This window comes from Carcharodon carcharias, chromosome 19 (genome assembly GCF_017639515.1).
Source record: "Carcharodon carcharias isolate sCarCar2 chromosome 19, sCarCar2.pri, whole genome shotgun sequence".
NCBI classification, from domain to species: Eukaryota; Metazoa; Chordata; class Chondrichthyes; order Lamniformes; family Lamnidae; genus Carcharodon; species Carcharodon carcharias.
The window spans coordinates 3,895,387-3,909,608 of record NC_054485.1 but is presented as its reverse complement, the minus strand read 5'-3'; the positions used below and the strand labels follow the sequence as shown (position 1 = coordinate 3,909,608).

Here is a 14,222-nt window from a genome sequence, read left to right as displayed (position 1 = left end):
CTTTAAGAAACTCCTGAAAACGTTAGCTCCTTGACCAAGCTTTTGGTCAACTGTCTTAACAACACCTCACATGGCTTAATGTCATATTTTGTTTGATAATTCTCCTGCGAAGCACCTCGTGACGTTTTATTACTTTAAAAGCACTACAGAAATACAGGTTGCTGTTGTTGTTGTAAAGGTGCGCACTCCCACAATCCTCAGTTTGGAAGTTACATGACTATAATCTGTGAGCATATTTAAAATATATCATAAACTATATCATACTGCCCCTCGACCAATGCGTTCCTGATTTTAAGTAAGTTATTTAGAGATACATTTCCCCATGAGGAGGGGGGTTAGAGAGACTTAACTTACATCACCAGCATAAACCAATTCAACAGTAGCGATGTTAGAGAGGCCTGGGAACAGGTCACTTTTCTGCCCTCCTGCTCTGGAAAGTTCAGAGGGGGGAACATAAAAAGTTATTTACTATATGAGTTAATTACTGCAATAAGTAGAAATGGTATTAAAAGAATCCTGAATGTTACAATATTTATTGAGGCGGCATTGCAGAATGTCTTTCGTCCTGCATGAATACCAAATTCTGTGCTCCCAGCAGGAATGTCACAGTGAAAGGGAGCACAGGTCAGAGGTAAGAGCTACTGCACTAGAGGCCCCAATTCTCTGACCCTCACTCCTGTGAGAAACAAAAGTCCACTGCAGCCTGGGTGCAGAGTTCAGCCATTTTGTGTACACCGGTAACTAAAGTAAATGGTCTAAGAATGTTCAATGGAAAGCCACAAGGATTTGGTTTATATTTGTAGGATAGATGAATGCTCAATTTCACACAACATCCCCCAAAACATTGGAAGTTGCATGCTAAAAAATCTCAATATGTCCCTGGTGTTAGAAAGATATCAAATTAGTCTTTCACAATATCTACATATCAGACAATTAGATCTATTTTATAACAGTTTTTAATCCTGTTGTACAAGTACAATATATGTCTTAGAAGCTTGTGGACTCTGCCAGCGGATCATCTATCACTGCCCCTCCCTCCACAATATCTGTTCACTTGTGAACAAGACCCTTGCCATCCACAAATTTATTGTGAATAATGCAGAAACATCATGGTTGAAGTTTGGCTGATGGGTGATGATACCTACCCTCTTGATGATGCTTCCCCACGCAGCTACACCTTCCACCACATGTTCACCCAGACTGTTGCAACGGCAGTGAGGCTCTAATCACCAAATCACACCTTGATCTGCTGTCCTACTCCTCTGGCACCTTCTCCCCCTTTGAGCATCTCACCTTGCTCCACCACCACAACTCACCTTTAATATATTAAAACAAAAAAACCGCGGATGCTGGAAATCCAAAACAAAAACAGAATTACCTGGAAAAACTCAGCAGGTCTGGCAGCATCGGCGGAGAAGAAAAGAGTCGACGTTTCGAGTCCTCATGACCCTTTGACAGAACTTGAGTTCGAGTCCAAGAAAGAGTTGAAATATAAGCTGGTTTAAGGTGTTGGGGGTGGGGGGGAGAGAGAGAGAGAGAGAAGTGGAGGGGGTTGGTGTGGTTGTAGGCAAAAGCAGTGATAGAAGCAGATCATCAAAAGATGTCACAGACAACAGGACAAAAGAACACATAGGTGTTAAAGTTGATGATATTATCTAAACGAATGTGCTAATTAAGAATGGATGGTAGGGCACTCAAGGTATAGCTCTAGTGGGGGTGGGGGGAGCATAAAAGATTTAAAATATTTAAAAATAATGGAAATAGGTGGGAAAAGAAAAATCTATATAATTTATTGGAAAAAAAAACAAAAGGAAGGGGGAAACAGAAATGGGGTGGGGATGGAGGGGGGAGCTCAAGACCTTTAAGATACTTGTTCTTTTGCACCCACCCAAGTTGCTACACCAAGTTCTCCCTGAGATATCTTCATGACTCTCCTCCCTCAGTCTGTGCACTGAGTGACTTCTCATCCTGGGCGATTTCACCATCCATCTCAGCTCATCATGCCCTCTCTCCTCTTAGCTCATTGCCCTCATATTCTTCCTGAATCTAATATGTATAAACTTCCCTACCCATGAATACAGGGGATCATCAGCCTTACCATCTTACATGGCTCCCTAGTACCTGTCTGTCTCTAGCAACATCCCCCTTCCTCCTCTCAAGACCACTTCATCCTGTACCCACCCCCAGAATAACTGTCACCCAAATCAGTTAAAATGGCGCTTTCAAATTCCCAAAGGTCTAGCCTTTGGCCTGCATTCACCACAACACTCCTGCACTTACAGAACTTCTCTGTGCCCTTGTCCCCATTACTCTCCTTACCCTGGTCATTCCCCCAGTATGGCCCTCATCCTTGCTGCAAATGTCTCTTGCTCAACTTGGTGGCTGCACATTCAGCTACTGGGATTCTAAGTTGTGGAATTCCCTCCCTAAACCTCTCCGTCTTGTTTTCCTCCTTAAGGACAATTCTTATACTCTACCTCTTTGACCACATTTTTGGTCCCTGTGTTCTAACATCTTAAATTGTTGCCGGATTTCTTCTGTGAGGTATTTTGGGACAGTTTACCATGGCAATGGCGCTATGTACATACAAGTTGCTGTTGACGTACCATGTTAACATGTAAAAACAAAGACACTTACATAAATGGTAAAGCTACTTTTATTTTAATCACTGTGTTGACATAAAGTCAAGCATTTTCCTCAGATTAACCATTTCTATTATTAATGTTTGACCCAGCTAGTGCTTCTTTGTCATTTTAAGGATATGCAGGAATTCCGCACCCCAACCACACCAGAGATGGACCAGTCGGTCCGTTCCCGGGATTTCTTTGTGCCGGGTTTAGATGCTATCTCACATTTCACCAGCAGTGGGAACGATCCAGCAATCACACTGAACACCATTCTCAGGGTCTCCTTGACTATTTTGCAGCGGTACTTGTATGGGAGGGCATGGGAGATTAGGCAGGTAGTAGATAAATGTAAGCAGTTGTGGAATGAACTGTAATTTCACTGAACTCCAGTTAGTCCCTAGCTCATCGCATCGTATTGCCCTTGTGGATGGCCCCCATGTAGTCTAGAACATCTCACACAAGAGCTGCTAACAGGAAACCATGAGCGGGGATACTGAGATATGCAGGATGAAACTTTTTACGAAGCATGTACTTCAACATTTGCCGACCAATTCTCCGGGAACACCGCTGGCCAGAGGCGACATCACTCGTCCCAACTCCTACAGCAATCCGCTCATACTGGGCTGCAACACGAGGGGGAGCACTTGCTGCACATGAGCCGACGCCGTGTCGGAGCCTGTCCCGCATCGAAGGCTCTAACTCCAGGTGTACGTGGGAGCAGCCCAAGGAGTTTCCCCCTCCTCTCCCCACTTCAGCCGCTCCCCTCCTCCACGCACCGGCGCCTGACCCTCCTGATTTCCTTTCCCCTGGCCGCAGGAGTTACAGTGTCAATGACCTAATGCGCAAGCAGGGTGGCTGTGATGGCCCATGCAGACGAATAGCTGCTGAGACTCCACACTCAAGACTCACCCATGACTATTGACCACTCGGTTGAGGGTTCACTAGGAAACCAACGCCCCCCCCCCCCCACCCCCCCAAAGATAGAGCCCACACTTTTAAGAAAGGAGAACATAGCACGGGTATAAAAACAAAAAAAACTGCGGATGCTGGAAATCCAAAACAAAAACAGAATTACCTGGAAAAACTCAGCAGGTCTGGCAGCCAGACCGGCTGAACATAGCACGGGGTTTGATGATATTTAAAGTTTTTCAATGCTTCGACTCAAAAGGTGTTGTTTTATTTAAAATGTCTGCAATTAATTGCAGTAACTCACTGAACAATTCATCGCTGCATCACAATACATCACGGCATCGTGGAATTATCTGATATATTATCTCCTCCCGGACAATTGGGTCTTTACACCCTGCACAAGTCCGTTCTCTAAACAATACAATAAAATATTGCGGATGCTGGAAATCCGAAACGGAAACAAAAATACCCGGAAATACACAGCAGGGCTGACAGCCTCTGCGGAGAGGGACACAGTTAACGTTTCGAGTTTGTATGACTCTTCCTCAGTTCGTTTATCCCGCTGGATTTTGGCATGGGATTATCCAGAGCTAATCTAAATGAGGGCCAGCACACATGATAATCAATAAAAACCAATAGTTCTTTATGATCAATTCCAACACTGAACATTGAACTTTCCCAGCGTTCTTTTGTCAGCCCAAATCCTACAGGACATCAACAGCTGTTGTATCACCATCTTAAAACTATGAATATCCCTCTTGCTGAAACGGAGACTATCCACCCATAGATAGTTTGCTGAAAGACCTATCGTGTCATGAAATACAAAGTTAGAACTGAATTTCTATTTCAAATGGGAGAAGGTAACAGTTTCTCTGCACATGGCTATTTCTGGCAAATGGAACATGTGGAATCCCCAGTCTACTGAGCGCTACACAGTCATAAACAGTAGATAAAGTAATTGCATCTACCTGTAAATACACACACACACACACACACACACACACACACACACATATATATATAATAGAAATGAGGTGAAATATAAGCTAAAAGCAAAAAACTGCGGATGCTGGAAATCCAAAACAAAAACAAAAATAGAAATACCTGGAAAAACTCAGCAGGTCTGACAGCATCTGCTGTCAAATCTGTATGACTCTTCAACAGAACTGAGGAAATAGAGAAATGAGGTGAAATATAAGCTGGTAGAGGGGGGTGGGACAGGTAGAGCTGGATAGAGGGGCCAGTGATAGGTGGAGGCCAAGAAGAGATTGCCAAAGATGTCATAGACAAAAGGACAAAGGTGTGTTGACGGTGGTGATACTAGCTAAGGAATGTGCTAATGGTGATATTAAGGGTAGAAAGCAGGATGAGCAAGTGACAGATACCCCTAGTGGGGATGGGGTGTGGGGAAGGGATCGAAATGGGCTAAAAGGTGGAGGTAAAATGATAGATCGAAATAAATTTTAAAAGAGGTGACTGCTCCGATTGTGACCTCAGCGCCACTATCCTGCCTAACCCAAAAATTCTTTGATTCCCATGTGGGTCAAAAATCTATCTACCTCTGCCTTTAAAATATTCAATAACCCTGCCTCTACCACTCTTTAGGGAACAGAGTCCCACAGACTTATGACCCTCTGGGGGAAAAAAATTCTCCTTATCTCCATCTTAAACGGGACACCCCTTATTTTTACACGGTGTCCCCTAGTTCTGGTACGAAGGCGGGGTGGAGGGGTTTGCCCTACTTTAGCAGCTGATCTTTCAGTTAGCTATTCACTTTGATTTCTTTGTACATGCAAATTTCCAAGTTATTTTCATCTCTGACACTCCCATGTCTAAATTTAAGTAGGCCATCTGTTTCCTTTAGCCTTGTCAGTTGGGTTGAGATGGTTATTTTTACTTGGCCTGCTGGCATTTCACTGTGATACAGGACAATCAGATGGTCTTGAACTTAGTTAAGTCATCAGCAAATTAAGAGAAATGGAGCAGAACTGATTTTTTTCACCCCCGTCTGATTGAGTCCTCTTGGTCAGCTTAGCTGAAATTGATCATCGAATGCAGCCAGTCACCGAACATCACAAACCGATACAAGATTAACCATAACTAACCTTTATGACATGCCTTCAATAGAGAAAAACTTGCCAATGCATGTCACATAGGTTTGAACAAACAACATGGACATGAGCCAAAGAAGCTGACGTTAACCAAAGGCTTTCACAAAGTTCTATGTTTTAAGGAGGGGCTTACAGGAGGAGGGAGGTGGAAAGTAGGATTGGCTTAGGGAGGGAATTCCACAGCATGGAGCTTGGGAGATTGAAAGCCCGGCTTTTAATAGTTGGGTGCTGGGAGAGTGGTTGAATGCCCAAGACCAGATAACTGGGGGGTGAGGGTGTGGCATCACAGGTGGCCGTAGAGTTTGGGAGGGGCAAGGACATGAAAGGAATTAAACATAAGGATCACGTTGAAGGTGGTGGAAATGGTGGAGGATGATCCGTTGAAAATGGAGGCCGGTGGGGTGGAGGGTAAGGACAAGCGGAACCCTAACCAAGTTCTGAGAGGGAGGGGAAGGGTGAGAGGAGAAGTGTGGGAGATCGATTGGACATGTCGATGGCCCTGTCAATCTCAGTGGTGGGAGTGGTGGGGGTTGGCAGGAGGGAATGGGTGATTTAGGATATATATATATATGTTATATATATATATATATGTGTGTGTATGGAGTACTTCAATTTGTCTTATTTCTTAATTATGCAATTATCTGACTTCAAATTCATCCAATAAAAAAATGAATATTTTTGTTTGAACAAGACATAAGGCAAAGATTGAGTCTCGAGTAATTAATGAAAAGGGAAAGTTTATTTTAAAGATAAAATTATACTTAACAACACAAAATAGGCCTTACAGCTTCAACCGAGTGACCAGGTCACTGAAGAGTAATGTTGTCCTCTAGTTCCTTGATTGACAGCAATTCTTTCAAATTTTGCCTCAGGAGCATCCAGTACATGACTAGCTGGCAAAGATGTTGTTCAAAGCCTTTACTTTTATTCCCTAAATTATCAATACCTCATCTCAGACCATGTCTGTGTAATACCTATGTATATTGTCCTTTCAAAGGACAATGTTTCTTTTGCAGTGTCTTTTGTTATCTGACTTTGCACAATCATTCAGTCAAGGCTTACGCTGAGTTTAGCTGAAAATATCTGATTTGATGCTTATCCAAAGCAGAAATCTGACAGTGCTGTTTAAACTTATAAGCTTTTAAATCCAGCCTTAGTATAACTAATTGATTAATTAATATTTCCTTAATTACAACTTAATTGAAGTATATGATTTGGCCATCACCTATTCCTGGCTGGCTCCTAATTATATAATAACCCTTAATTAATACATGAGTAATTATAAAGTACAGAAAACAAAATGGCTCCTTATCTCAGTGTTAGCACAAAATGGTGCCGCCTTGATCTTGCTAGATTATAATAAATATATCATAAAATGAATCTATAAAGAGCATATCAGTTTTTAAGAAACTTCTATTTTGAGTGATGAGCTTGAAAAGGTGAAATGAACTTAAAAGCATGAATGTTCAGCATCAGCGCTGCTGATTAGGGTGAATTCTTCAGTTTGCAAAGTAGAGTCATCGAGGTCTACAGTACAGAAAAAAAGACCCTTTGGGCCATCAAGTCTGTGCCAGTCAAACAAGTACCTAACTATTCTAATCCCATTTTCCAGCCCATAGCCTTGTCTGCCTTGGCATCGCAAATGCACATCCAAATACTTCTTAAATGTTATGAGGGTTTCTGCCTCTATCACCCTTGCAGGCAGTGAGTTCCAGATTCCCACCACCCTCTGGGTGAAAAAATTCTTCCTCACATCCCCTCTAAACCTCCTGCCCCTTACCTTAAATCTATGCCCCATCCCTGGTTATTGATCCCTCCACCAAGGGGAAAAGTTCCTTCCTGTCTACCCTATCTATGTCCCTCATAATTTTATACACCTCTATCACGTTCCCCCCCAATCTCCTCTGCTCCAGGGAAAGTAACCCCAGTCTATCCAATCTCTCCTCATAACTAAAACTCTCCAGCCCAGGCAACATCCTGGTAAATCTCCTCTGTGTACTCTTTAGTGCAATCACATCCTTCCTATAATGCGGATTCCAGAACTGCACGCAATACTCTAGCTGTGGCCTAATCAGCTTTATTTGGTGAAGGGTTATACAGACTGGAAACGTTAACTGTGTTCCTCTCGCAGATGCTGCGGAGTTTTTCCGGTATTTTTTTTTTTGTTCCAGCTTTATTTAGGTTGCTGCGTGTTTCACTGATCACTTCCGCATCAAAGGGAAACTCACTTAGAAACGGAGAGGTAAACAAACATAAACATTACACTTCCTTTGTGAAACGTAAGGGAAGGTTCTGTTCTGGAAACCTCCAATTATTTTCACGGGATATAAAACCTTAGTCGGGGAGCAGGTCTGAACCTTTGTGAATTCAGAGAGGAGGCGGCGATCGGAGTGGGAGGAACAGGTGAGGCTGGGTTCAGGGCTTCTGGCTATGGGAGAAGAAGCCGGGGATTCATTAATTATTTATTAGTTGCAGCCTTGTAAGTGCAGAAATCGGGTGGGGGAGTAGTTAAGCCGTTCACTTGGTCCCAAACAGTTGTCGTGCGAGTGATCTTTGACTAGACAACGACATTTACGGGACAGAAACAGAAATACCTGGGAGAACTCAGCAGGTTTGGCAGCCGGCAGTGGGCAGGAGGTAGAAACGTCAACTCTTTTCTTCTCCGCCGATGCTGCCAGACCTGCTGAGTTTTCCCAGGTAATTCTGTTTTTGGTTTGGCAGCATCTGCGGAGAGGGACACAGTTGACTCTTCGAGTCCTCTCATGACCCTTTCAACAGATCCAGCAGTTGATATCTCAACACATCGCGGGGTATTGCGCCACTTGCAAATGAGTTTATCATTTTGGGCTGGTCCTTGGGTGGCGTGCCAGCACTTCCATCTTTTTAAAACAATGTTAGTTAATCAGGATCGGAGGGTGTAAGCACTGGGAAGTGCGGTTGACATTGAGAATGTCAGTCATATTCTGGTATCACTGAAGATGAAAAATATCACTTGGCCAATTTAAAAAAAAAAAATCAGTGTCCAGTAAGTACATGGCTGTCAGGACGATAAGAAACGGGGGAATCCCTTAACCGCTGACTAGTGTGCTGAGAACGTGTGCCCCTGGTACAAAAATGCCACTATTTCTCCTGTTGCAATGTGTCACTGATGCTTCTCAAACGCTAAAAAGTTCTTGTCGTGATAGGTATCGGGAGTAGGGGATCAACGTATTATGAGACGTGATCAAAGTGTTTTGAGTCCGTTTGGTCTTTTGATCGCGATTGGGATCAGTTCAGCTGTTGGTAAGACTTTCAATGAAGCTGTTCTCTTACGTTTTAACAAACAATTTATATACCATTGCAGTGTCCTTTTCACCAGTTGGCGAGGGCCCAGAGTAATTTTTTATTGGTAATGTTCGGTCATTTTGATGGGTTATTTCCCGTGTAAATATTTATGTTCATGGAGCTGAAAAGTACCAAAACATTTCCGGAAAACACCCTTACCTATTTTGCGTTTACTGATTTTTATGTTGCGGTTTAAGTTGGCGTCATTATTTAAGACCATAAGACATAGGAGCAGAAATTAGGCCATTCGGCCCATCGAGTCTGCTCTGCCATTCAATCATGGCTGATAAGTTTCTCAACCCCATTCTCCCGCCTTCTCCCCGTAACCTTTGATCCCCTTATCAATCAAGAACCTATCTATCTCGGTCTTAAATACACTCAATGACCTGGCCTCCACAGCCTTCTGTGGCAATGAATTCCATAGATTCACCACTCTCTGGCCAAAGCAGTTTCTCCTCATCTCTGTTCTAAAAGGTCTTCCCTTTACTCTGAGGCTGTGCCCTCGGATCCTAGTCTCTCCTACTAATAGAAACATCTTCCCCACGTCACAATTCTTTAAATTTTCTCTGTTTCCTTAGTCCATTGAATGTACTCCTGGATTGGCATCAGGTGCACACACAAGGAAACACCAGATTTGATCCAGAGTCTGTGCTGAACAAAGCAATTTAAATAAGGGCACCACAGAATTTAAGTGGGAGGGAACAATTAGCCCAGTGTCCACTGGCTGCAGTAGGTTTCAAAAGAGAGATTTTGGTCCGATTGCTGTGCAGTGACTCCCCCACCCACCCCGGTTACAATCTTCAGTATCTCAGCTCCTGTGTTGAGTGGCTATGATTTGATAATAACAAACAAAAAAACTGCGGATGCTGGAAATCCAAAACAAAAACAGAATTACCTGGAAAAACTCATCAGGTCTGGCAGCATCGGCGGAGAAGAAAAGAGTTGACGTTTCGAGTCCTCATGACCCTTCGACAGAACTTTGAAGGTCATGAGGACTCGAAACGTCAACTCTTTTCTTCTCCGCCAATGCTGCCAGACCTGCTGAGTTTTTCCAGGTAATTCTGTTTTTGTTTATGATTTGATAATGTTCAATGAGCTGCTTGAGGGGGTGAGACAGTGCACTGGGGAATATCAATCCATCAGGGAAAGACGGAGAAAATAGAGGAGGGGGTAATGACTTGGAGGTTTTCCTTTCAGTTTTTTTTACTTGGTATGTGTTCATGATTAAATCTTAGCATAATAACTATGCTTTAAAACAAAACACCTCATTAAGAGTTTTAAGATAAATTTCTTCTAAGGGCGATGTGATTCCTAATTAATTTATTGTTATTCACAGCTGAATTTAGGGTCCATACCTCTGAGACACCAGTGACTGCTACCTACAGCCAATCCACGGTGCTGGGATGTAGCTTTACAGTTCAGGATGAATCATCACTGAAAGGATTAGTCATCAGCTGGGAACGTGTTGAGACAGAGGAAGTTGTTTATAGTTACTATTATGGAAAAGAGCAACTGAGTCACCAAGGCCCTCGCTATTCAGGAAGGACAAGCTTATTCCTCGAGGAATTAAAACATGGGAATGCTTCAGTGAAGCTGGAACGAGTGAGACCAGAGGATATTGGACAATACAAGTGCTTTGTCAGCAATACAAAAGGAAATGACCAGGACACGGTGTCCCTAATATTTGCTGGTACTTGCTTACCTCTGCTTTTGTTTTACTCTCTGCTGTAAATTTAAATCTTACTATTTGGCCTCCTTCGATGATCCAGTGAATCTAACCATTGGGTCATCTAAGGCAAGCAGGACAGACCAGCTGAATTGCCCAGACTGCTGGTTTAGTCCCTCTCTGCTCCAACAAATCCAGTGATTGCCACGTCTCTGTTAGGGTGACCATTCCTGTTGGCAATTCACCGACCCGATTGGATATGTCTGTTTGTGGCTGGCTCCAGGTTTAAGCTGAAATGTGATTATCTGAAAAACCCACTGATAGTTACTACTGAGGGTTAGGTATGAATAATGAAAAGTTAAACTGCTGCCTGAGCTGGTTATCACTGGTTTCCCCAGCAAAGAGTCAAATTCCTACAGGGGTAGAATGAAAAGGGGAGGGGAAAATGGGAGGAAAAGAGAGGGAATATGTGCTTCAATCTGTGTTCTAAATCTCCAGACAGAATTTCAGTAAAATGGAGTGAATCTTGTGGATATGGTGATCAGATCCTATTTGCTAAAACTCATTTACATTTTCCTATTTGCTGTACTGGTCAGTTTATGCTGGAAATTCCATTCAGAACTTGCCAATTCTGGCTGGGAAGATGGTAATCCAGAGACACCCTGGAGACGTTGTGAAATCTGAATATTTAAAGCTTTTTTATTTCATTATTAAATTGCAGTAATTAACAGGAAGAAAATTCCTAGTTGGCATTATTTTTGTCAAGTTTATTTCTTGTTTCTAATGAATTTGCTTTTATTTTCCAGCATATTACAAGGAACCTAATTTTTTTATCCAATTAAAGCCTTCTGGGACATTGTTCAGATTTGAATCTCAAGGTTATCCAAAGGCTTTTGTTTCCTGGTACAATGAAGAAAATGATATTTCTACACTGTCTGAGACCTTCTACCAACAAAATGGAGATGGTCTCTACTCACTGCAGAGTATTCTGGAAATTAGTGATGACAATAGAAGTCCTAACTACACGTTTAGATTAAGGAATGATGTGCTACATCAATCAATTTCTCGAACATTTGGTCTTTCTATAGGTAGGTTCACTTGTATATCCTACACCCTCAGTACTCAGGAACCAACTGTTGTCTTATATATGATGCTGAATCACTACATCTTGAGCTCTGTACATTTGGGTAAAGTGAAGAACACCTTGGGCTGGATTTTCAGCCTCCAATAAGAGGCGAGCATAATTCTATTGGTTAGTGTGCCGGCTCCCTCTTGCCTCCTGTGAGGGTGGGGTTTTGAGGTAACGGAGGTCAGATCAGGGGGTCACGCCAGGTGTAGATAGCTGTTCAGGCTCATTTAGATACTAACAGAGGCCAACTGGGTCAGTTGGTCCCCATGTTCCTGCAGGGGCTGGGGCACCATTTCGGTGCCTGGGTACAAGATCAGTCACCATTCACCCAATCTTGTTTCTGTTCTCCCTTCAAATGCTATTTCTATTTCAGAAGTCTAAACAGCTCTACAATTCTTTCTTCTTGAATTATTAATGTTCATCAGCTCACTATCTTCCAAGATTATAAATGGAACTGCATCTTTTAAAAACACTTTTGATTGTAACAAACTATTTTTTTTAATACCTCTTAACTCCAGTACAATTGTAAATTGAATACTCAGCTGTATTTGTGTTGTCTCTCTTTATTGTCTCCCTTTCACTCTAGGACAAGATATAAGAAAGTGTTTTTTCTCTTTGCTATATTGCATCCTCCACCCAATGTAAACTTCACCTCTTCCAAAACCCTTCTCCCTAATCCTACCCTGCTAACCCTCCCCTTGTGCTCACTGGCCTACCTTGCTTCTGGTCACCACAACGCTTCAAATTTAAAATTCACGTCCTTGTTTTAAGTCCCTTTTGTGGCCTTGACCTTTATTTCTGTAACCTTCCCTAACTGTACAACCCTCTGAGAACACTGCTTTACTCCTAACTTGCTTACTGACTTTGCCCTGCCATTGGCTGCTAGTGGAATTCCCTCCCTAAACCTCTTTTTCTTTCTCTTCCCTGCCATACCCCCCCCCCAACTTCCTTTAAAACTTTTCTTAAATTCCATTTAAGTGACCAAACTTTTACCCACCCCTCCTAACGTCTCTTTGCATATATCAGTGATTGAGGATTGTGTTCAAGTCCCACTCCAGAGACTTGAGCAACAAATCTTGGTTGACAGTCCAAGGTGCTGTATCCCCTCCCCCAACCAAATACTTAATTATGTGGATGTAAAAAATTCCATGGTCCTATTGTGAACAACAGCTAACCACTGCTTGTGGGAGCTTGCTGTGCACACATTGGCTACTGCTTTTCCTACAGTAAAACAGTGAACCCACTTAAAAGTACTTCATTAGTTGTAAAGTGCTTTGAAATCATGAATGGCATGATATAAACACTTTTTTTTGGCTTAGCCTATTTTTGCTGATTTAATGCTAATCTGAAGTGCCTTGGGATGTTTTTCTATATTATAGATGTTACATTAATGTGCCTGTTTTTTTTCCTGATTTTTACATTTTACTTTTTTCAAATTGGATAATGCTTAAATATGATCACTCTTTTATGGTGGTTGAATTTTTAAACTATCCATGAAACTAATACTGAAACCACAGCCATAATGTTCAATTGTTGTTTTCCTTTTTCACAGAAATGAAAACGCCTGAAGCTCATAAAATAAATCAGTGGTCACTTACAATCCTTCTCCTTGTCATTGAATTTCTAATCTGTTTAATTCTGGGAGCTGTGTACATGAAACATGTTCAACAGAAAATTAGGGAAAATCAAAATGGATACTCCAATTCTTGATGGATCATTCAAGAAAATGTGTAATTGGAAACTGAACTGTTCTATAAGCCCTGAAGATGGCTGGAGTTACTGCTTTTTAGTGTTGTCCGAATTTGGACATCATTTAACCCTTCAAACTGTTGAAAATCAAGTGCCATCTGATTAATCCTTTTCATATTTGTTATCTCCAAGGACTTCATTTTTTAAACACATTATTTATCTTCTACTGGATCAGGTGATATGAAAGTTTAGATTTATTTTTGTATAAAGCTGAAAATATTGTCTTGCAAACAATTCAATGTACTTCATTTAACATGAGAGGAATTTGAAAATTATGTATTGTTCACATTTTAAGTAAACAAAATGAATTACACTTTTTCATTACTTTTATATTTTCATATCTTTGTGTACTTCTAATTCTGGCTTCTTGTACATCCCTGATATATTATCCTGCCTGGATAATACTCTAGAAATCCCCCTCTACCTCCTTTAGGATTCTCCTTAAAATCTTCCTCTCTGAACAAGCTTTTGGCCACCTATCCTAATCTCCTAATGACACAATGCTGAAATGCCTTTGGAGGTTTTACTGTTAAAAGCACTTTTTAAATACACTTTTTTACTGCAATTACACTTATGCCAAGAAGGAATGCAATAACATTTTGTTAATCAGCAATTTGTGTTTTTGTTATTTTAGCATTCAGTATACCCCATGCTTTCAGTCTAGAATTTGTGCTGCACAGTTCTCCAGGCCTTTTCCCACTCTGCTG

The 14,222-nt window shown here is 41.8% G+C and overlaps 1 protein-coding gene across 2 annotated transcripts; it reads left to right on the top strand.

The window, feature by feature from the left end:
* Positions 1–7,765: 7,765 nt before the first annotated feature.
* LOC121291946 (CD276 antigen-like) lies at positions 7,766–13,828 on the top strand. 2 transcript variants are annotated; one of them, XM_041213629.1, is made up of 5 exons: positions 7,766–7,889; positions 8,833–8,929; positions 10,308–10,661; positions 11,444–11,725; positions 13,319–13,828. In XM_041213629.1, exons 1-5 carry the CDS (start codon positions 7,779–7,781, stop codon positions 13,474–13,476), a joined length of 1,002 nt encoding a protein of 333 aa, XP_041069563.1. In that variant the 5' UTR covers positions 7,766–7,778; the 3' UTR covers positions 13,477–13,828. The 2 variants fall into 2 exon arrangements, with proteins under 2 accessions (XP_041069563.1, XP_041069564.1); XM_041213630.1 differs by lacking the exon at positions 7,766–7,889 and adding an exon at positions 7,901–8,050.
* The last annotated feature ends 394 nt before the right edge of the window (positions 13,829–14,222 follow it).